The following is a 22,329-nucleotide window of genomic DNA, read 5'->3' on the forward strand; positions in this document are numbered from 1 at the left end:
GAGTGGTAGGGGCATGGAATGCACTGCCTGTGGGAGTGGCAGAGTCAGAATCATTGGCGGCCTTTAAGCGGCAATTGGATAGGTACATAGATGGGTGCTTAAGCGAGGACAAATGTTCGGCACAATATTGTGGGCCGAAGGGCCTGTTCTGTGCTGTATTGTTCTATGTTCTATGTTCTAATTGTTACTCTGAAATACAAGCTGTCGGATATCATAAAGTACCAGTAGTGGCAGCCCTCCTTGTGTATATTCATCCCTCATTAACAGTAAAAGAACAAAGGAACGGGAGAAGCCTACTCCAACAATTGATTATTTAGGATTCAGAGATGCTAGTGTCAGACTGGGGTGGACAAAGTTAAAATTCACACAACACCAGGTTATAGTGCAACCTGTTGTACTATAACATGATGTTGTGTGATTTTTAACTTTGATTATTTATGTTAATCTGTACCTCAAATCCATTTACCCAGCTTTGTTTCATATCTTTCAAGGATCTATTAATCTAATCCTTGTAAGAGTGGCCAACGTTTGGCAACCATAACCACTTGAGAGGGAATGTTAATTCACATGTGTTCCTCCTGAATAATTTGGCTGTCATTTTAAAATGACGTCCTCTCATCCTAGATCATCAGACCAGAGGAACTGGTAGTTCCTTTTCAATCCCTTAGTCAAATCCCTTAGGCAGCAAATAAAGACCAGAAATGTGTCTGAGGCATAAATGGACTGTCAGTGCTACTGGGGGATTGTCAGCAAAGACAGGAATTTGCAAATCAACCTGGGCAGTGCAGAACATCCTTTCAATCAGAAACAGTTCTCCAGTGAAAAGGGGAATATCAGTGCTCAAGATGCAGAACTCAGAGAGTGGGCAATTCTCTCACGGTTCACCGTCCTTGCAGGTCAGACACTGCACATTCCCACACGTACACACTAGGCGGCTGTTTCTCTATTTAAAAAAGCCTGTCAAGCAGTGAGTTTCATGGCTGCGTAATAAATGAGGCAAGAAAACACATGTTTGGAAAAAAAGGGCATCCAAAGAAATCCATGTTCAAAGGAACTCCTTTTTGAAAAAACAAGCAGTTGGGATTTAATGTGCCATCACCTTTTCCCACATCAGTATGGTGAGCCCTCTCCCTTTAAAACCACAGGAGTGCAAATCTCACCTAATGAATGTGGAGTTAAAAGCTCTTTGTTTCTTTGCAATGCTGCCAGATGTACAATGCCAAAATAAATTGATGCTTTTTCATTAAAGAGAAAACCAATCGGTCAATCTGTCTACCTCAGGACTACAATGATGAAGCAGAGTCCTGTGGACTGGCAAACACGATTTGCCTCTCATTGGCACCTTCTGGCCCAGTTGGTCTGAAGGCACATGTTATCAAGGTCTACGAGCAGCGTACAGGGCGCAACTGCACTGCCCTTTCACTTCCAGGTGCATTTCCCAAACTTTCTACTTTGTGAAAAGAAGTTCTGTCTGAATCGTTGCTGTATAAGATGAATGGCCAGCCAACTTGAACGTTAAATGTTGTGAATAAAACAAAATCTTGAAGTTCAGTTAAGAGGGCATGGTTTTTATTAAGGTAGTAACAGAGCACAGGGAGCTAGGGAAAAGGCAGATGATTGGCCCTAGGTAATACAGCATCATTAGATAATAGAACATGATAGGCTGAACGGCCTCCTTATGCACCGTAATGATTCTGTGAAATACATTGTCACCTGCACAGCAAAAAAAATCTTGTCAACTCCTGGTGAAATGTAGATTCCATCCACACTCTAACAGTGGCACTTGTTAATGTGGAGTTGTGAGGGAGTGAGTTGGATGGAGGGCCTGTAATAAGCCAAGTTCCCATTAGACAGATCTGTTGGATTTGTCTCGGATTAGGTGTGGTTGGACCTATCCAAAATAAAAACATGAACAAACAACGCAGTTCTTGATCTATTCATCCCTTGGTGGAGAATCAGCTGTCGTTTTTAATCTCTTGAACCTAAAGGGTCAAGTCAGAAATGTGATTGAATACTCTCCACTTTCCTGGATGAATTCTGGGATGAGTACTACCTGCAGCAATACCTGGACAACGTTCAGGCCTTAGGCTAATAAATGGCAGGTAATTTTCACACCATACAATTGCCAGATGATGACCAAGTCTGTCCAATGGCATTTCCATCATTGAATCCTGCACAGTCAACATCCTGGGGTTACCACTGACCATAAACTCAACTGGACTCACCACACAAACACAGTGGCTACAAGAGCAGATCAGAGGGTAGGAATGCAGCGGTGAGTAACTCACCCCCTGACTCCCTGAAGCCTGTCCACCATCTACAAGGCCCACGTCAGGTCCGTGATGGAAATCTCCCCATTTGCCTGGATGGGTGTGGCTCCAACAACACTCAGGATGCTTGACAACATCCAGGACAAAGCAGCCTGCATGATTGGCAATCCATCCAACAACTTAACCATCCATCCATCCTCCACCAATGCTCAGAAACAGCAGAGTGTACCATCTACAAGTTGCACTGCAACAACTCCTCAAGGTTCCTCAGATAGTACCTTCCAGAACCATGGCAACTACCATCTAGAAAGAGAAGGGCAACAGATACATGGGAACACTAATACCTTTGAAGATCCCCTTCAACTCACACACAATCCTGACTGGGGAATATATCGCCGTTAACACAGTTTCGCTGAGTTAAAATCCTGGCGTACCCTTCCTAACTGCACTGTAGGAGTAATTATCACTAACCACCCTCCCCATGCCATTCCCATGGACTACAGTGATTCATAAAGGCTGCTCACCACCGCCTCCTTCAGGTGCTGGAAATAGGGATTGGCAATAAAACTATGACTCCCAGATCCCATGATTGAATAAAAGACTTTATGGCTCATAAACCTCAGTGCTACGAAGGGAAGGTCGAATGCACAAACTTCAAATTGTAAGAGGAGAGAAGATTTAAGGTACAGCTTGTACAGAGCACAGAAAATAAGGGCATAGCTTTTATGGGGAATATTTTTAAGATGATTCCTTTTTGACATCTTAGAGTCGGAAACAGGGCAATGAGTTTGTACAGTAAACATGAAGAAAGAAGGGACAGTGTGCAAAACAGAACAATGGAGCTCAGAAGGAACAAGAGGTGGAAAGTATTGCCATACATGTGGCTTACAGATCAGAGTGCCCACTGGGACTCCTGACTATAGTGTTGTCAAGAGTTCAGTCTTCCTTGTTGTGGTAACAAGCTGCTGAGAGAGGATTTGGGGCAGAACAAGTCACTTGAATCACTCAGTATCTGAATCCCTCTCCCTCTTGCTATCTCATTCTATGAACAGCTGTGTAAACTAAAACCGAGAAAATACAACACTTGAATCTAATTGGGCCCATGGGTATTTCCTTTAATCCAGTGCTCTTGTTATGAACATCTCTAATATGACAAGCAGCAGTCGTTGCTTGATGGGTTGAGATACTGATGTACCCAGTAACGGCCATGTACAAAGATCTCAGCTTTCAAATGTTGCCATTGTCAGAGAATCTCAGCCATCACTGTATATAGAAGGTTGGGGCAATCTGCTAGTCAGGAAAGTGCATATAAAATGGCTCAATAGCAGCTCCCATGCTAGGCACAACTTGATGGGCCGTATGGTCCAGGTCATTTATGGCGTGGTAACTCTAATTTCAAACATCCCAAAGTTGCTTTACAATCAGTAAAAGTACTTTTTATTTTCTGAAATCTGGTCACTTTAACGATGTAGGAAAAGCGACAGCCAATTGGCCCACAGCAAGGATGCTCAAACACCAGTGTGATAATGTACAAATCATCTGTTTTCATGAAAACTGTTTGACAAGACACCAGGGAGAGATCCTAGCTTCTACTACCCACACCAATTAAACGTTTCCGGCTTTCAACCATGCCTACACACTCACAGAGTCACGGACAGATCAGCACTGAAGGAAGTGATTTAGCAATTGAGTCCACCTCGGGTCACTGTGGAACAATCGAGTCAGTCCCACTCCGCCACTTGATCCTCACAGGCCTGCTGGTTTATGTCATTCAATTTCCTTTCTCCCTCTCACAGAGGCAGTTCCACATCTTGACTGCTTGCTGCGTACAATAGGTTTTCCTCCTAATCCCTGCCCCACAAAATCCCCATCCAACAACGACCACACACCACCACCCCACCCCCCCAAAATCTTAAACCTCCATTCCTTTTACAATCAGCTATAGGGGACAGATGTTCCTGGTCTACCCTATCTGAGTCTGTCATAATCTTGTGCACCTCCCTTCAGTTTCCCTTCTTCAATGAGAATGCCCTCAGCCTTTCCCACCAAACTTTTCAATGAAAACCCCGTGGCTGAAACCGTGCTTGTAAATCTGCTCCACAACCCTTCCCTTCTTTTGTACACAATGTCTCTACTTTTGAAGCTCAAGATCACATATGCTTTGTTAGCCACTCTCTCAGTACACCATGCCACCTTCAATGATCCTTGCACACACAGCCCTTGGCCCCTGTGTACCTTTGAAAGCCTACCTCCTCTGCCAAAATGTATCACCTCATACTTCCCTCACAAAATTCCATCTGTCTCTGTCTGCCCATTCTGCTGATCCTATCATCCTGTGCTTGGAGTTGGACTGTCCTGCAAGAAGTGCTAATGTTGACTTCAGTCTAGAGATAGGCAACATCTCTCAAGGGGCTCTCTGCTCTCAATTGTCACAGTCAGTGCAGTCAGTGTAAATATTGGTTGGGACTGGACTGTGTTCAGTAGGTAATGCTCTCCACTGTGAAATATACTGACATCAACAACTTGCATTCATATGACGTCGTTGAATGTCTTGTAAAACCCCCAACATGCTTCACAGGGACAATATAAAAAAAAATTGGCATTAGTCACACAAGATGAAACTAGGGAAGATGCATAATCCAAGTGGCAGACTGTAGGCTGTGTGCTAAAAATGGAGAGAGGGGAGTGGTCAATTCTTTCAGGGAGATGATTGTAGATATTAATGGGCACAGGCACCTTTGGCGAAGCGATCAAATTTAGGGTTTCATGAGGCTAGAATTAGAAGACTTTAGTTCCCTTGGATGGTTGTAGGAGAGATAGGAAAGGGATCATGGTATGGAAGGAGTTGAAAACAAGGAGAAGAATGTCATCATTGTGCTTTTGTTTACAAATGGGAGCCAATGTGAGTCAGAAAGTATAATTAATCTACAAAATTCTTCAAAACATGATTGAAGACAAATTGCTCAGTTGGGGTCTGTCAATGCCAGTGGATCTGTGACCCAGTGTAAGTCAAAATCTTCAAAAGAATTTTCTCCCTCATTCCAAAATTAATCTTCTCCAATGATGCGGTTGCGTCGTCTGACAGATTCGATTCTGAAAGAATGAGGGTTTTCTTTTCAGCAAATCACTGGAGCACTGACCTTCAAATTTCAGCACTGTCTGTTCCCATTTACTGTCGAGCTTTCACATGTGGAGCCTCCACAGTGCGTCAGTGTTCCAAACTCTTCTGCTGATGCCAGACACTCAGGGAACTGACTTGAACACGAATCAGCATAAACAAACAGAGAGAGAAACACAGCAGCAGGGCGGCACATGACATGTGTTGGCTTGGAATTCTCTGCTTCCCGTATTTTAACTCCCCGCTCGCCCATTGCTCAAAGATCTGCACTGGTTGCTGGGACGCTAGCATCTCATCTTTTAAACTCTGGTCACCACCTTCAACGTCCTCCACACGGCCTCACTCCCCTTCCCCAGCTCCACCACTGCTGTCACCCATTGAGGACCCCGCGTTCCTCTAATCCCAAACCTTGAGGGTCTCCATTTTTCACTGCCCACCATGCCAGCTGCTGTCTGGGTGCTCAGATCTGCATCTTCCCCTCTCAACTGCTTTCATTTCATTCTCCTCCCTCTCCTTCTTTGACATCCTTTAAGACCGACTTCACTGACCAAGGTTTTTGGTGATTGGTCCAGATGTTTCATTCTTTGGTTGGATGTCAATGGTTTATTTGATTATGGTTCCATGAGGTGCCTGGAGGGATGCTTTATTACATTGCTTTATTACAGTGGTATCATATAAATGCAGACTGTTGTTGTTGACATTGAATACCTTGCTAAAGCTCTTTCCCATTGAAATTGCCTTTGCATCCGTTCCTCAGCCACTGGACTCTGGCCTCCTCCTGTCTGATTCTCTGACTCCAATGCTTTTACAATGCAGAAAAAGTCCCTTTGGCCCATCCAGTCTGTGCCAGTCAAAAACAACCACCTGACTATGCTAATTCCATTTTCCAGCACTTAGTTTAGCATCCTTGTATGCCTTAGCATCACAAGGGCATGCCTAAATATTGCTTCAACATTATTTGGGTTTCTGCCTCTCCCACCCTCACAGACAGTGAGTTCCAGATTTCCCACCTCCCTCTGGGTGATAAATATTTTTTTCCCACATCTCCTCAAAACCTCCTGTCCTTTACTTTAAATTCATGCCGCCTCATCACTGGTCCCTCCACCAAGGTGAAAAGTTGCTCTATGTCTGACCTGTTTATGCCCTTCATCATTTTATACATCTCAGTCATGTCCTCTCTCAATCTCAATCTCTGCTGAAGGAAAATATCCCCAATCTGTCCAATCTCTCTTCACTACTGAAACTCTCCAGCCAAGGCAACATCCTGGTAAATCTCCTCTGCACCCTCTCCAGTGCTATCACATCCCTCCTATAATGTGGACTCCAGAACTGCACACAATACTCTACTAGCTGTGACCTACCCCTCTGAAGTTTCATACAGTTCCAGCATCACCTCCCTACTCCTAATCTCTCTGCCTCAGCTAATAAAGGCAATCATGTTTGGAGCATTGTCACATTAACACTTATCACTTGAGCTTGTTCTGATAATCCATTTACTAAGCGTGCAGTCTGGGACGGGATTGAGTGCCGCAAACCAAGACCTACTGTGGTCTCAGGGCGGTGCAGTGGGAAAGCCACGATCAGTTTGTAGAGGTTTGTTAGTATCTGACAGATTCTGCCCGTGGCTGTGACTTACCAAGCAGTTGAAGGTCATAAAGACAAATAGGTTTATGTGGCTCCTGCTGTATACTGGTAGTGTCCCTATCTCTGAGCCAGGAAACCTGGTTTCAAGTCCCACCTGCACAGTAAGTGTACCATTGCAGGTCCAAACAGGTCATTTAAAAATAGATATATACTTGCAGCTGAGTGGCCTAAGGTGCTGGATTCAGTTCCAGTCACCATGGAGTTGTGGATTCGAAACATTGTCTTGCCATCACAGTAGTTTGTCATTCACACACTTTGGGGCCTTCTGGGCCGGAAGTCCCAGGTTCAAATCCTGCCTGTCCGGACATGGGAAATACCATCCCTTAACAGGTTTATCGAAAAAAAAGAGACAGCTAGCAATGGGCCAAATCATCCGCCTTCATTTCCGCCACCTCCAAACGGACCCCACCACCAGGGATAGATTTCCCTCCCCACCCCTTTCCACCTTCCGCAAAGACCGTTCCCTCCGTGACTACCTGGTCAGGTCCACGCCCCCCCCAACAACCCACCCTCCCACCCTGGCACCTTCCCCTGCCACTGCAGGAACTGTAAAACCTGCGCCCATACCTCCTCCCTCACCTCCATCGAAGGCCCTAAAGGAACCTTCCACATCCACCAAAGTTTTACCTGCACATCCACCAATATCATTTATTGTATCTGTTGCTCCCGATGCGGTCTCCTCTACATTGGGGAGACTGGACGCCTCCTAGCAGAGCGCTTTAGGGGACATCTCTGGGACACCCGCACCAATCAACCACATCACCCTATGGCCCAACATTTCAACTCCCCCTCCCCCTCAGCCGAGGACATGGAGGTCCTGGGCCTCCTTCACCACTGCTCTCTCACCACCCGACGTGGAGGAAAAATGCCTCATCTTCCACCCCGGAATGCTTCAACTCTTTTATGCTACTTTCTCCCCACCCCCACCCTCCTCTCACTTATCTCTCCACCCTTCAGGCTCTCTGCCTGTATTCCTAATGAAGGGCTTTTACCCGAAACGTCGATTTTACTGCTCCTCGGATGCTGCCTGAACCGCTGTGCTTTTCCAGCACCACTAACCCAGAATCTGGTTTCCAGCATCTGCAGTCATTGTTTTTACCTAGCAATGGGGCATATCAGTTACTGTGGAGATTGCTGCAATGAGTGGGTTATCGTATAGGAATAGGCTATGCTTGTTTCTACTTGAGGTTAGAACAGTGAGAGGTCACTTGAAGTGTACAAGATCCTCAACAGTCGCAGTAGTTGTGGAAATGAGTTTCCTCTTGTGGGTCAGTCCAAACATAGATGTCACTACTTAAAAGCTTTGTGGATTTTCAGGACAAAGATGAGGGGAATTTATTTTTCAACTTCATGAGGTTGAGGTCATTACATATATTAAGCCAGAGGTGGATAGCTTCTTGCTAAACAAAGGAATCAAAGATTGATGGGAATGTGGAAATCTGAACACACCCAGATCAGCCCTGATCCTATTGAATAGTATAGCAAGCCAGAGGAGCCAAAGTTCCTACGTCTGCTCTTAATGTGAATGTCCTTATGAGATGTAAGTTCTGGGTGGAAAGCAAGAAACTACATCCAGCAAAGCATTCTAGTCTTCATGTATAGTTCACAAATAAGCTTAGAGGTCCTCCACCAAAGGTTTGAGTTATGCAGAAAGGGAATACCCAAACCTCAATACTATCCAATGACTACTGTGGTAAAGTGAATAAGTGTTTGTTAGACAAGGCCAGAATGATGGTTCTCTTATGTTCTTCCTGATCAACTAACCCCTTGACACTCAATATCTAGTTTCCTACTTGAAAGCTGGTCATGTCTGACGTATTTGATTGAGTTATACGGGCATTGAGTCACATTGGAAAGAGGCCCTTCAGTCCAACTCATCCGCACCAACCAAATATCCCAATCTGATCTTGCCCCATTTGCCAGTGCTTGGTCCATATCCCTCTAAATTAGATGCCTTTTAAAGGTTGTAATTGTACCAGCCTCCATGACTTCCTCTTGCAGCTCATTCCATACACGCACCACCCTCTGTGTGAAAAAATCACCCACGAGAAAGTGAGGACTGCAGATGCTGGAGATCAGAGTCGACAGTGTGGTGCTGGAAAAGCACAGCGGGTCAGGAAACATCCGAGGAGCAGGAGAATCCAGCACCACACTCTCAACTCTGAAAAAGGTCACCCCTCGGGTTCTTTTTAAATCTTGCCCGTTTCACCTTCAACCTGTGCCCAGTAGTTTTGGGCTCCCTTACCTTGGGAAAATGACCTTTCTTTGAAGAGGTGACACAGGCAGTGGATGATGGTAATGCTGTGGGTGTTGTATATTTGGACTTTTGGAAAACATTTGATATGGTACCACAAAGCAGGTTGGTTAACATATTAGGAATTTGAAAATAGAAATGTTTGGGATTGATGGGTTCTTCGCAGTTCGTGTTAGAAATTAGCTAAAAGATAGGAAACAGACAGGAGACGAGTTGAAAGTAATGTTCCCCAAGGATTGGTGTTGGGAGTCTCACTTTTTCTGATTTATATTTGGAGATGCATGTTAAGGGCAAAATCTCTAATCTGCAGATGATTCTAAGCTGGGACAGTAGTCAATTCTAGGATCCTCGGGTTTAAAATGGAGACATAGAGTACAAGGAAGTGATGTTATACCTCTACAACTCATTGGTCAGGCCACATTTGGAATAATGTGTTCATTTCTGGGCACGTTATTGAAGGAAAGATGTTAAAGCCTTGGGGAGAGTGCAAAGAAGATACACTGGAATGATACCAGGAAGTTTGGATTCTAGATATAAGGAAAGATTAGAGAAATTGAGCTTGTTCTCCTTGGAGGAGAGCAGAGGTGACTTCATTGAGGTGTTGAAAACTATGAACAATTTTGACAGAGTAAAGAAGGATAGTCTGTTTCCACTCGCTGGTATTTCAGTAACTAGGGGTTACCATTTCAACACTGTCAGTAAGAGAGCTGGGAGTGAGATGAGGAGAAGTGTCTTTACTCAGAGGATTGTTAGGATTTGGAATGCACTGCCTGGGGGAGTGGTAGAGGCGGATTCTATAGGAGATTTCAAAAGAGAGCTGGATATATATTTGAAAGGGATTAACTTAGAGAGCTTAGAGAAAGAGCTGGAGAATGGGACTAGCTGTCTAGCTCTTTCAGGAGCTGATAATACACAATTGGGTTGAATGGCCTCCTCCTGTACTGTCAAATTCTATAATTCTAAGTTCAATGAAGGACTGCCCCCTCCTGGGGAATCTCCCATCATCCTGTGGATTTTCATGGAACAGTTACTCAACTGGATAAGCCATACTTGCTGCAGGTAATAAATGGAGCATTGTGCAGGGGGAGATTCACCTCCTGACTTCCCAGCACCTACAAGACATAAGTCAGGAGCATTTTGGAAGAAAAACAGGAAGTGCTGGAGAAACCATGTGCAGGTCTGGCTGCATCTGTGAGGAACAGCATTAATGATTCCAGTCCAATACAACTCTTCTTTGGAACACAGTTCACACTGGACTTGAAACATTAACTCTGTTTCTCCATCTCTGACAGACCTGTTGAGATTCTCAACCACTGTCTCAGATTTTGTGTCTATTTGACCATGATGGAATACTTGCTGGGTGCATCTGTGGCACCAGCCATGAAGCTTAAGGTGACCCAGGGCAAAGCGACCCATTTAATCAGTTCTCCAACCACCACCTCAGCATGACTCCGACTACTACCTGTGGCTGGTGTGGGTACCATCTACAAGGGGTGTTGAAAGGTGGCAAGGTTTCTTCAATAGCCTGACCCTAGGAGTTAAGAGGAAAAGCATAACAGACATGTTTGATTCCTCGTAAAACTCAGTGACACTTACAACGAGTTCTGCAAACCTGGCGTTGAGTTCATCGGTGGGCGGGATTGGGAGGGAGAATTCGAGAAGCTGCAGTGGCACACTGCTGTCCTTGAAGGTGATCTCTGGGTGATCAGTGCTCTGGAAGCAACAGAGAAATCCCAGCACATGCCTATTCCGTTTTCTTGGAGCCATGGTCAGCATCTGGTCTGCGAGCTATTGTTCATGATCTGGAACAGGATAGAAAACAGGAGCCGTGAGTACCACAATGTCATGCACTTGGTAATCCCTTCAACTTAAATTTGTCTAAAGGTTGTTTCCGAGAGACAAAACCCTTGACCTGGGCACGCAAACAGATAGGGTGATGCTTTGGTTCCACATTTGGACCACTGATCATAGATATAAGTTCAAATGCCCCCCAATCCTGGCTGTTTCAGAACCTTGTTGAAGATTAATACAACAGTGCCAGTAAAAGTGACCGTGGGATGGTCATTATCAGCTCAGTACTGTCCTTGATTGTTCTGGTCTCGTTTTTATGTGGTGCCTGTCTCTCATATGACTGACTGATTCTGAAGGGATAGAGAAGGCCATATAGTTTTATTGACCCACCACCAGAGGTAGGAAAATCAGGTGCACTGTTACCTTTATGGGGCAACTAGATAAATGGCAATCTCATCAGCGACACGCACATCTTAAGAACAAACAAAGACAGAAGTAATGTCACTAGGGTGAAAGGAGAAGGAACAGGTATTATGAAGTACATACAAATGTCACACACAAAGCTCCCCCCATCTTGCCCTGAAGACAAACTAGTGAAAATATGTTGCAGTCTGTAACAGTGAAGGTGTGAGAGAGAAGACAGATTGGGAAAGCAACAGGAAAAATGGGGACAGTAAGCAGCGACTGTGTTACTGCATGAGTAATCTGAACACTGAAACTAACCCAAGGGAGACGAGATCAAATCCCATTGCTAAAAACCACACAACACCAGGTTATAGTCCAACAAGTTTATTTGGAAGCACTAGCTTTCAGAGCGCTGCTCCTTCATCAGGATCCCATTGTGACAGCTGGTGAGTTTAAGCCTAATTAATCAAATGCATTTTGAATTATGATGCTCCTTTCAATAACTATCAGGCCACTGAGTTGTTGTAAAAACACACCTGATTTAGTAATGTCCATTGAGGGAGGAACCCTGCCATTCATACCCAGTCTAGCTGATGTATAATTCCAAACTTCAAACTGGTTAACTTATAAGAACTCTCTGAGTTGACCTACCTCTTATAAGGCCTCTAACTGAGATCTGGAATGAGTTTTTACCAAAGATGTTCAAGAAGTCCCATAACTTTAGAAATTAAAACTTTAAAAGGTAACTGTTACCTACAAACTTAGCAAACCATACCACTTGCTTCTTCAGGGGATGAGGCCTCTGTATTTCAGAGACCATCTGGGGTTCAGCTAAACCCATGCTCAGGCCCCAGTGGACTTTCCCTCTCTGTAAATGACCACTCTTTTAAGTTCTGCTCTGTCTCAGTTCTGCCAGTGCATTGGAACTTTCAGTGCCCAGCTTACTAATATCAGGACAAATGAGATAGGGTCAAAATCCACAGGATATTGTATTCAGTGCAAAGAAATTTCAAGATGTGCATCACTTTGGTTCATAATATACTTAAAATAATTAAAACATAATCTTCTGATTACCACTGGCTGAAGCTTACACTTTATGAATGAATATTTTGGCTCCTGTATGTTATTTAGCATCATACAGTTATACAGCATGGAAATAGACCCTTCAGTCAAATTAGTCCCCGCCAACCACATTCCCAAACTAACCTAGTCCCACCTGCCTGCTCCTGGCCCATATCCCTCTAAACCTTTCCTATTCATGTATTTATCCAAATGTTTTTTAAACATTGTAACTATACCCTCATCCACTACTTTCTCTGGCATTTCATTCCGCACACAAACCACTCTCTGTGTAAAAAAAGTTGCCCCTCATGTCCTTTTTCAATCTTTTCTCCTCTCACCTTAAAAATATGCCCACTAATTTTAAACTCCCCCACATTATGGAAAAGACCTTTACTATTCACCTTATTTGTGCCCTTCCTGATTTTATAAACCTTGATAAGGTCACCCCTCAACTCACTACGCTCCAGAGAAAAAAAGTCCCAGCCTATTTTGTTACTCAAATTCCTAGTAACATCCTAGTAATTTTTTTCTGAACCCTCTCCGGTTTAATAATATCCTTCATACAACAGGGTGACCAGAACTGCACACAGTGTCCTGTACAGCCTCAACATGATGTCCCAACTCCTATACTCAAAAGTCTGAACGATGACGGTAAGGTAAATGTGCTAAATTAGAGAGTTGCTGGAAAAGCACAGCCGGTCAGGCAGCATCCGAGGAGCAGGAAAATCGACGTTTCCGGCAAAAGCCCTTCATCAGGAATCTTTCAGAATCACTTCAACATCGCTGAAGTCAGACTTAGCTGTCGATATTCCCAGGATTCTCCTTGTAGCCTTTCTCAAAAAGGCACGATATTAGCTGACCTCCAGTCCTCTGGCACCTCACCAGTGGTTGTAGATAGTACAAGTATTTCTGCAACGGACCCCACAATTTCCTCCCTCACCTCTCACAACACCCTGGTCTACACTTGATCTGGTCCCAGAGTCTTATCCGCACTTATGTTTTGTAAGAGCTCCAGCACTTCCTCTTCTGTAATGTGAGCTGTTCTCAAAACAGCAATATTATTTTCCTGAGTTCACTCACCTCCCTTTCTTTCTCCCCAGTAAAAACTGACATGAAATATTCATTTAATCTCCTGAGGCTCGACTCGGTTGATCTTTAAGGAGGCCTACACTCTCTCCTTTTATTTAACAGCTAATTTTAGCTTTGTTTGATTTAATCCATCTTGTCTTTCTTGTATCCAGGGTCTCCCTGACAGAGTGGGCAAACTGCACTCCAGGTGCCAAGGTGGGTAAATGGACCAGACTGCCAGACGAGCTGCTGGGTGGTACACAGCAACCAGGGCATGGACTGCCACTGGACCCAATGTGGGCCTGGCAGAGGATTGTTTGTCCAGTACCATCAGCAACCTCATTCAGCATAGCCCTGGCTGAGGTTGCTCAGGGCTCAGTGGCTTTGGAGGCAAGGGAAGTGAACAAACATGGAAACATCTGAGTTAGGAGCACATGAAGAGAGCTTTGAGGAGAGGCTGGATATACTCAGGCTGTTTCCACTGGAGAAGAGGGGGAGACCTGATAAAGGAATATGAGATTATGAGAGGCCTGGACACGGTGGGTAGGAAGTAGTTGTTCCCCTTTGTAGAAGGGTCACTCACAAGGAGGCATAATGTTTCAGTGAAAGGCAGAAGGTTTAGAGGGGGATTTGATGAAAAACTATTCACCCAGAGAGTAGCGAGGGAATGAAATGCACTGCCTGGGAGGGTAGTTGAGGTAGGAAACCTCACAATCTTTAAGAAGCACTTGACGTATCATAACATTCAAGGTTATGTGCCTAATGCAGGAAAGTGGGATGACTGTAGATAGTGATATGTTTTTGGCAGTATAGACTTGATGGACCGAAGGGCCTTTTCTATACTGTGTGCGTTTTGTGAGCAGACATAGGCCATTCGGCCCCTCAAGCCTGCTCTGTCATTTAAATAAGAGCATGGCTGATCTGATTGTAACCTCAATGCCATATCCCACCTACCCCCGATAACCTTTCACCTCCTACCCACCCCCTCCACATCTTCTTTCCCAGGAAACTGCCTGAAACATCTTCAGCCTCTCTCCTTCCACCACATCGAGAGGGAGGGAGTTCCAAAGACCCAGGACCCAGAGAAAATATTTTGCCTCATCTCTTTTGATAAAACTATGACTCTGCTCAAAACAAAGCTTGGGTTCAGGCATTGCAAAGCGATGGCTCGGGAATCAAGCAAAATAGGAACGTTTCGCAAGAGCAAAATGACGATTTATGATGTGCAACACTGCCCCGTCGTCATCCTCCTACTCCAGTGTTCTAATGTTCCTGTCAGAAATAGTGTTGAGTTTTGAGGAACTGAGACAGTGCCTGAAACTGGATAGATATCAGTTTGGTGAGTGCACGAAGGGAAACATTGAGTCGAGGTGCAGATTAATGATGATCTGGAACAACATGTTTGAGGGGCTGAATGGCCTCTCCCAATTCCTGATATTTTAATGAAAATAAAAGCCTGGGCGAGACAAGGACCTCCATGATGATGCAGCAGAGTTTGCAGTCAATATTTAAACAATAATTTTTCACTCAGAGGCCTGATGTGAAGCAAGGAGTTTTTCTGGCAAGAGGCCTTGAGTAATCACTGCTCTGTAAACATTTGACAGTTTGAAACTGAAAACGAACACCAAAAAGAATTATTGAAAGGATGGTGAAATAGTAAATCACTTGCAGACTAGTAGCTGTGAGGCTATAATCATAGATGTCAGAGGCAGGGTTCCAATCACCTTATCATCTCCCTTTGTAACACATACACACTCGCACAAAGCTGCCAAAGAACCAGATGGCCACATTGCAAGACTTCCAACAAACCCGGCTAATCATCCAAAAGAATCAGGTGAGATAGTGCTGCCAAAGTACTGCCAAGACATTACTACAGCTGCCAAGCAAAAGGGATGTCACCCTTCCTTTCAAAGGAGGAGCGTCTCAGTGTGTGCACACCAAGCCTTAATGAAGGGGTGTTAAGGTAGGAGTCACATGCTGTAAGTTACATGGGAATGCAATGTCACTTTGCCAGAGTGGCATCTTATCACGTCAGGGTCATTTCAGATACTTTTTATTCCTATTCTCACGTGGGATATTGGCACATCTGGCCAAGTCAGCATATATTTGACTCTTTAGGCCTGTTTAGGGAGCCGTTCAAGCACATTTGCTGCGGGTCTGAAGTCAGATGTAGGCCAGACAAGGAAAGGGTGGCAGATTTACTTCACAAATAGTGAATAATTCTTTATGAATGATTTTTATTGTTGCGTGAATTTTATAGTAAGAATACATCCAAACCCAGTGAAAAGCTTTCAATTATTGCCATGGTCCAGCGCCATTTTAAAAAATTTAAACTAATAACAATTACTAAAGAGCATTAGTGAAACGGGTGGGTTTTTACTCAGAAAAGATTTACAAGGATGTTGCCAGGGTTGGAGGATTTGAGCTATAGGGAGAGGCTGAACAGGCTGGGGCTGTTTTCCCTGGAGCGTCAGAGGCTGAGGGGGTGACCTTATTAGAGGTTTACAAAATTATGAGGGGCATGGATAGGGTAAATAGGCAAAGTCTTTTCCCTGGGGTGGGAGAGTCCAAAACTTGAGGGCATAGGTTTAGGGTGAGAGGGGAAAGATTTAAAAGGGGCCTGAGGGGCAACGTTTTCACGCAGAGGGTGGCGCTTGTGTGGAATGAGCTGTCAGAGGAAGTGGTGGAGGCTGGTACAATCACAACATTTAAAAGGCATCTGGATGGGTATATGAATAGGAAGGGTTTGGTGAGATATGGGCCAAGTGCTGGCAAATGGGACGAGTTTAATTTAGGATATCTGGTCGGCATGGACGGTTTGGACCAAAGGGTCTGCTTCCGTGATGTATATCTCTGCAACTCTAATTGTCAGTTGCCATTAGATCAGCTTTTATTCGATTGAAATCTCGCCAGGTGCCTTGGTGGGGTTTGAACCCTTTCCCCAAAACAATAGCCAGAGATGCTGGGTTACTGCGATCACCCACTATGCCATTGACTCTTTGGCCAGTGCATTGAATTTTCAGTCTCTCTTCAAGCACTGTCCTCAGTTCAGCTTGCTAGGTTGCACAATAAGTGTATTCTGATGTTGCAGCGTTTTTGCAGGATAGAAACATGGGGCAGCACAGTAGTGCAGCTCCAACAATAGATAAAGCCAAATCTGTTTCCTAGCTTCACGACTGAAACAAAGGCCTCGTTGGTGCTAGTCAAAGACTGGCAGGAACTGTCCGGCAGCGAGCGGCCACGGACGAAGCAACTCACAGCTGAGAATCACAGACATTGATTACATTGCTGCTGGAGATGGGGCAAGGAAAGAAACAATAATAACTTCACAAACACTTTTCTTGTTCACGCTACCCCAAGCGATGCCAGTTCATTTGCGTCATTCACTGGCGTGTCACTGTCCAGTTACATGTCAGAGTAGTGCCATGACCTCAAAGTAGTGTGGCGTTTTAGTCCCAGGATCCAGGAACGTCCAATCTTCCCTCAACTTTATAGTCAATAATAAGATCCAGGTAAGCTCTTCAACAGGTATCCTCCAACCCAGGAGTGCGTACTCAGCCCCTACTGTACTCATTGTATACCCATGACTGCGACGCCAAATACCAGACTAATGCCATTTACAAGTTCGCTGATGACACCACCATAACTGGTCGAATCTCAGATTGCGACGAAACAGGTTACTGACGGGAGGCGGAAGACCTGGAAAAATGGTGCACTGAGAACAACCGAGCTCTCAATGCCGGCAAAACCAAGGAACTCATTATTGACTTTCAGCGGGATATTACTCATGCCCCCCTACACATTAACAACACAGAGGTTGAACGAGTGGAGAGTGTGAAGTTCCTGGGAGTGGTCATCCACAACAAACTTTCTTGGACTCTTCATGTGGACGCACTGGTTACAAAGGCCCAACAACAGCTCTTCTTCCTCAGGCAGCTGAGGAAATTTGGCATGATGGCGAATACCCTTGCCAACTTTTATAGGTGCGCCATCAAGAACATTCTGTCTGGATGTATCACTACCTGGTATGGCAACTGTACCATTCAAGATCGGAGCTGGTTACAGAGAGTGGTGAGCACAGCCCCGACAATCACAAAGGCCAACCTCCCATCTATAGAATCCATCTACCAGGCCCGCTGTCAAGGAAAGGCCGCCAGCATTCTCAAAGATCCATCCCACCCTGGCAATGCTCTTCTACAACCTCTACCATCGGGGAGAAGATACAGAAGCCTGAACACATGCACCAGCCGGTTTCACAGTTTCTACCCGACTGTTGTTAGAATACTCTTAACATTCCCCTGTACCTGTCTTTTGTTTTTGCCGCTGTTTACCTATTATTTACTTATTTATGCTACTTAACTCTGTGATCTGCCTGTATTGCTCACAAGACAAAGCTTTTCACTGTGCCTCGATACACGTTACAATAAATTCAATTCAATTCAATTCAATTCAATTCAATCATGTAATTCACATATCTTTGAAGGGAGATTGTCCAATACAGTCCCCCAAATCAGATGCCCCTTGCGTCCAGCAAATCTGTAAGATCATGAGATCACAAGACATGGCTTGGCTGGTGGTGAGAAGGGCCCTGCCTGTGAGATCCTTTATGCACGCCCGGACTCTCAGCCACACCGCACGCTGCCCTTGAAGCAGCTGCGGCGGGGGGGGGGGTGGAACGAGACTGTCACACACCTCCTTCTGGAATGTGCCTATGCAGAAGAAGTCTGGAGAGGACTGCAGTGGTGTTTGTCGAGGTTCGTCCCGAGCAGTGCCGTGACGCGGGACTCCATGCTCTACGGTCTGTTCCCCGGGACGCACACCGAAACGAACATCAACTGTACCTGGAGGATCATCAACTCGGTGAAGGATGCTCTCTGGGCGGTCTGAAACCTGTTGATCTTCCAGCTGAAGGAGTTGACCCCGACTGAGTGTTGCAGACTGGCACATTCTGAGGTCCAGGACTACATGCTGAGGGACGTGCTGAAGCTTGGGGCAGCCAAGGAAAGACCACCGTGTAACATCTGCCTGCCTAAGAAGAACAGGGGGCCCACACAGTCATTTGGGCTCTGCTGACGCCTCAGCTAAATATATGGACATATGATTGATAAACGTACAGACCTATAGATACAAATGATAAATTCTGATCACTATACGCAAAGAATTTGAATGTTTACGTATGTATGGCATGACCAACTGTACAGACCATCAAAATATTTTATGAATAAAGTATATTTTTGAAATAAACAAAGTCATAGAAGGAGGCCATTCAGCCCATCAAGCCTGTTTCACAAATCATAAGATTCAGGCTGATCTGATCATGGCCATAACTCCACTTTTCTCCCTTTCACTACAACCCTTGGTAATCAAAGATCTGCCTGAGTCAACCACAAGTATATTCATTGACCCAACCTCCACGCTCTCTGTGGGACAGAGCTCCAAAGACTAACAGCCCACATAAGAAATTTCTCCTCTTCTCCCTCTTAAATAAGAGATCCATTAATTTTAAGTAGTGCCCACCAGCCAGGCATTAAATGCTTGCCAGTTAGTGACACCCTCATCCCATGAATTAATTTCTTTTTAAAAAAATGTTCTGAAAGAAAAACAAGAATCTGCAATGGGAAACGGATATTTTAAGTCAGTGAAGAAACAATTCACAAACAACAAACATGGGCAGACCAGAAGTCGTGTTGAACTGAAGACAAGGTTTAATTTCTACTTTGCCATTCCTGTTATATTGTGCTGTAATTGTACTATTGAACAAAATCCTCTCCCATTAGTGAAAGCCCAATCCAAAGATTTAACTTCCATCAAGTACTTAATCCGTTACTGGCCAATCTTGTGCTCAGAATCCCTCTGAGACAGCTAGCCTTTAGTACACTTGTTGGACTGTCACTCAAACTGTGCACTTGGAATCTCCTGCTGAGATAATGATAGATTACAGAAAGATTACAGTCAAGTATTAATAATAACAAAATGATAGCCTTTGGGGTAATGTCAACAGCTATTATAACATTAGAACAAATGTTTTTCAACTCCACTGATAAGCAATCTATTTTTAAAAAGGATAGGGAACTGAAATAACTTCACAGCGTAGTGTGTCTGTGGACCTAATCTACCCTTCAACAGTACTTGCAACCACTTTAAGACACTGTAACTCCCACTGTAGGTGAAAGCCTTTGCCACAGAGAGTTCGGGTCAGTTTGAGCTCAGCACTGAGTTCAAGTGTCACACCCCGCACCTCCCTCCCCTATAGATAAAAACCAGATCTGTTGGAAATGGGGATGGGACTTCCAGATCTATGTCCTGTTTGCCATTTACAAAAAGATCCTCGGAAGTCTCCATAACTTTATGACAATCGGTTATTAAGTCACCACAGCAACGAAGGAGCCCCATTGAGCCATGCTAACTCTCTCCATCTGGTCATTCCCATTCCTCATTGTACATTCAAAGCCCTGCCACTTTGCCTCTCCTCAACTGACTAGCTGAAATGATCAATCGTCTCTGCTCCCGCTACCTCGCCACACACGTCATGAAATGTTCTTCCAAGTATGCTACTTACATCTATTGCTTAAAATATCAAATCTATACAATGTAATCCTTGTGCCATCAGCTAAAGGGAACAGCTTTTCTTTATCTCAACCTGGCATGATTTTTGTCATCCCCATCCCATCTCCTCATTGTCTCCTTTGGTCCAACGAGAACAACTCCAGCTCTTCCAATCTAACATTGTAGCTGAACTATTATTTAAAAGGCATTTTGATGCGTGCATGGATAGGAAGGGTTGAGAGGGATAAACCTGGGCCAAATCCTGGTAAACATGACTAGATCAGTTTAGACTATCTGGTGGGCATGCACAGGTTGGACCAAAGGGTCAGCTTCCATGCCATATAACTCTATGACTCTACATCCTCTCAAGTTCCCTCACATCTTTCCCGAACTGTGAGAACTAGAATTGGTTGTCATGCTCCATTGGCCGCACCACAACTTTGTAGGAGTTCAGCGTAACGTCCCCGCTTTTGTACTCTACAGCTTTATATACGAAGCTCAACATCCTAGATGCTTTGCTAATTAGCTAATCTCCCAGAACATCCTTCCATCTTCAAAGAGCTGCATGCATGAATTTGGAGGCTTAAAGTGGAGCCAGTTTCCAAAGCTAAATTGCCAAGAGGGGATATTGAAAAGAGAACCAGATGACGACCCCATGTGCCCGGCCAGACAAGTAAACTGGTCAGAGAGAAAATAAAATAATAGACTTTGTTAAAAGTCATGCTGCAGTGTAAAGAATTCAATCTTTCAATGATTTCTGTGCACTATTATTTTGTGTCTTTAGCAGGGCTTTTAGCGAGTTATAAGTTAATGTGCATACTCTACACTCTGAATTAAATTGAACTGAATTGGATTGAATTGGATTTATTGTCACATGTACTGAGGCACAGTGAAAAGCTTTGTCTTGCGAGCAATACTAGCAGATCACAGAGTTAAATAGCATAGATAAGTAAATAATAGGTAAACAGTGGCAAAAACAAAACACAGGCACAGGCGAATGTTAAGAGTTTGCGAGTCCATTCAGTATTCTAACAACAGTTGGGTAGAAACTGTTAGAATACTGAGTGGACTCACAAACTCTTAACATTCGCCTGTCCTATAGACAGAAGCTAACTCCAACTTCTTTTCTCTAGCTGTGTTGATGAGTGTGTCTGTATTTGAAAAGATTCTGTGTACAGACAGCAAGGTGTGGTGAGGGGAATTCCCAGATGATGTGGCTGTTTTGGAAATATATCCTTAACTTTCCTCCATTAAATCTCTCAGCACAGACTCCGAGGGAACAATTTTCATCAAGGAAATTGCATCCAGTGACCAATTACTTTGTGGACTGTTTTTGTCTTAAACTTGCAAGGCTTCATGAGAATTGCAAACTTCCCAATCTTTCAGGAGACCACAGCCTGACGATTCGCAAGATAATCTGCTGCAAAGCCAGAGTTGGTGAATGCCTGTGAATTTGAGACCTTCCAGTTCTGAGGGTTAGAATGCTCTCTCCCCTTTTGACTGGATGTTTAGCTCAACCTGGGACCTGATCCGAGATTGAAGGAAGTAAACAGTTGCCCATTCAGCTGACGTGCTCGATTCACTGCTCCGTCCTGCCTCTGGGCTGTATCCCAGATGCAACCCTCAAACTCGGCACCACCCTCTTGAATGGACATACCTGTCCATCTCCCTTCCCAACTATATGCTCCACCCTCCTCTCTGACCTACCACCATCAGTCCCACACTCCTCCTGATTAGCTTGGCCCTAAATTTTAGACTATGCCCCCTAGTTCTACATAACCAGTAGAAATAGTTTATTTTTAGCTACCCTGTCCTTTCCTGTTAATATACTGAAGACTTTGACCAGATCACATCTTAACTTTCTAAATGCTAGACAGACTGGTCACTGGACATCCCCCTATTTATTCCTTACCAGCAACAGTCTTTGTACAGCAATTAGCTGTGGAAACAGCACCCATCTGTTCCCCAAACTCTTGTTTGCTCCTTAAACTGCCATCAACCAAGTTGGCATTGAAACTGCATCTGAGCTGTGACCCAGTATTCTACAGGGTGCAGTTTTATATTGGCAGTGCCTAGATGCATCAGGCCAGTAGATATATTATCGCCAACACTCACTGCACTAGGGTCTGCTCGCAAGCTGCCAAGATTTCATGTGGCCAATGATTCCTGCA

General features: G+C 44.4%; 1 protein-coding gene across 5 annotated transcripts in view; it reads right to left on the reverse strand.

Annotated features, from left to right (window-relative positions):
• daam2 (dishevelled associated activator of morphogenesis 2) overlaps positions 1–22,329 on the reverse strand; it is a 326,991-nt gene that overhangs the window by 191,311 nt on the left and 113,351 nt on the right. For all 5 annotated transcript variants that reach the window (XM_043687248.1, XM_043687244.1, XM_043687246.1 and 2 more), the window contains exon 2: positions 10,883–11,088. In XM_043687248.1, the coding sequence (XP_043543183.1) occupies positions 10,883–11,062 (180 nt within the window). In that variant the 5' untranslated portion in view covers positions 11,063–11,088. The remainder of the gene's footprint in view (positions 1–10,882; positions 11,089–22,329) is intronic.

The sequence above is a fragment of the Chiloscyllium plagiosum genome, chromosome 3, assembly GCF_004010195.1.
Source record: "Chiloscyllium plagiosum isolate BGI_BamShark_2017 chromosome 3, ASM401019v2, whole genome shotgun sequence".
Lineage (NCBI taxonomy): Eukaryota > Metazoa > Chordata > Chondrichthyes > Orectolobiformes > Hemiscylliidae > Chiloscyllium > Chiloscyllium plagiosum.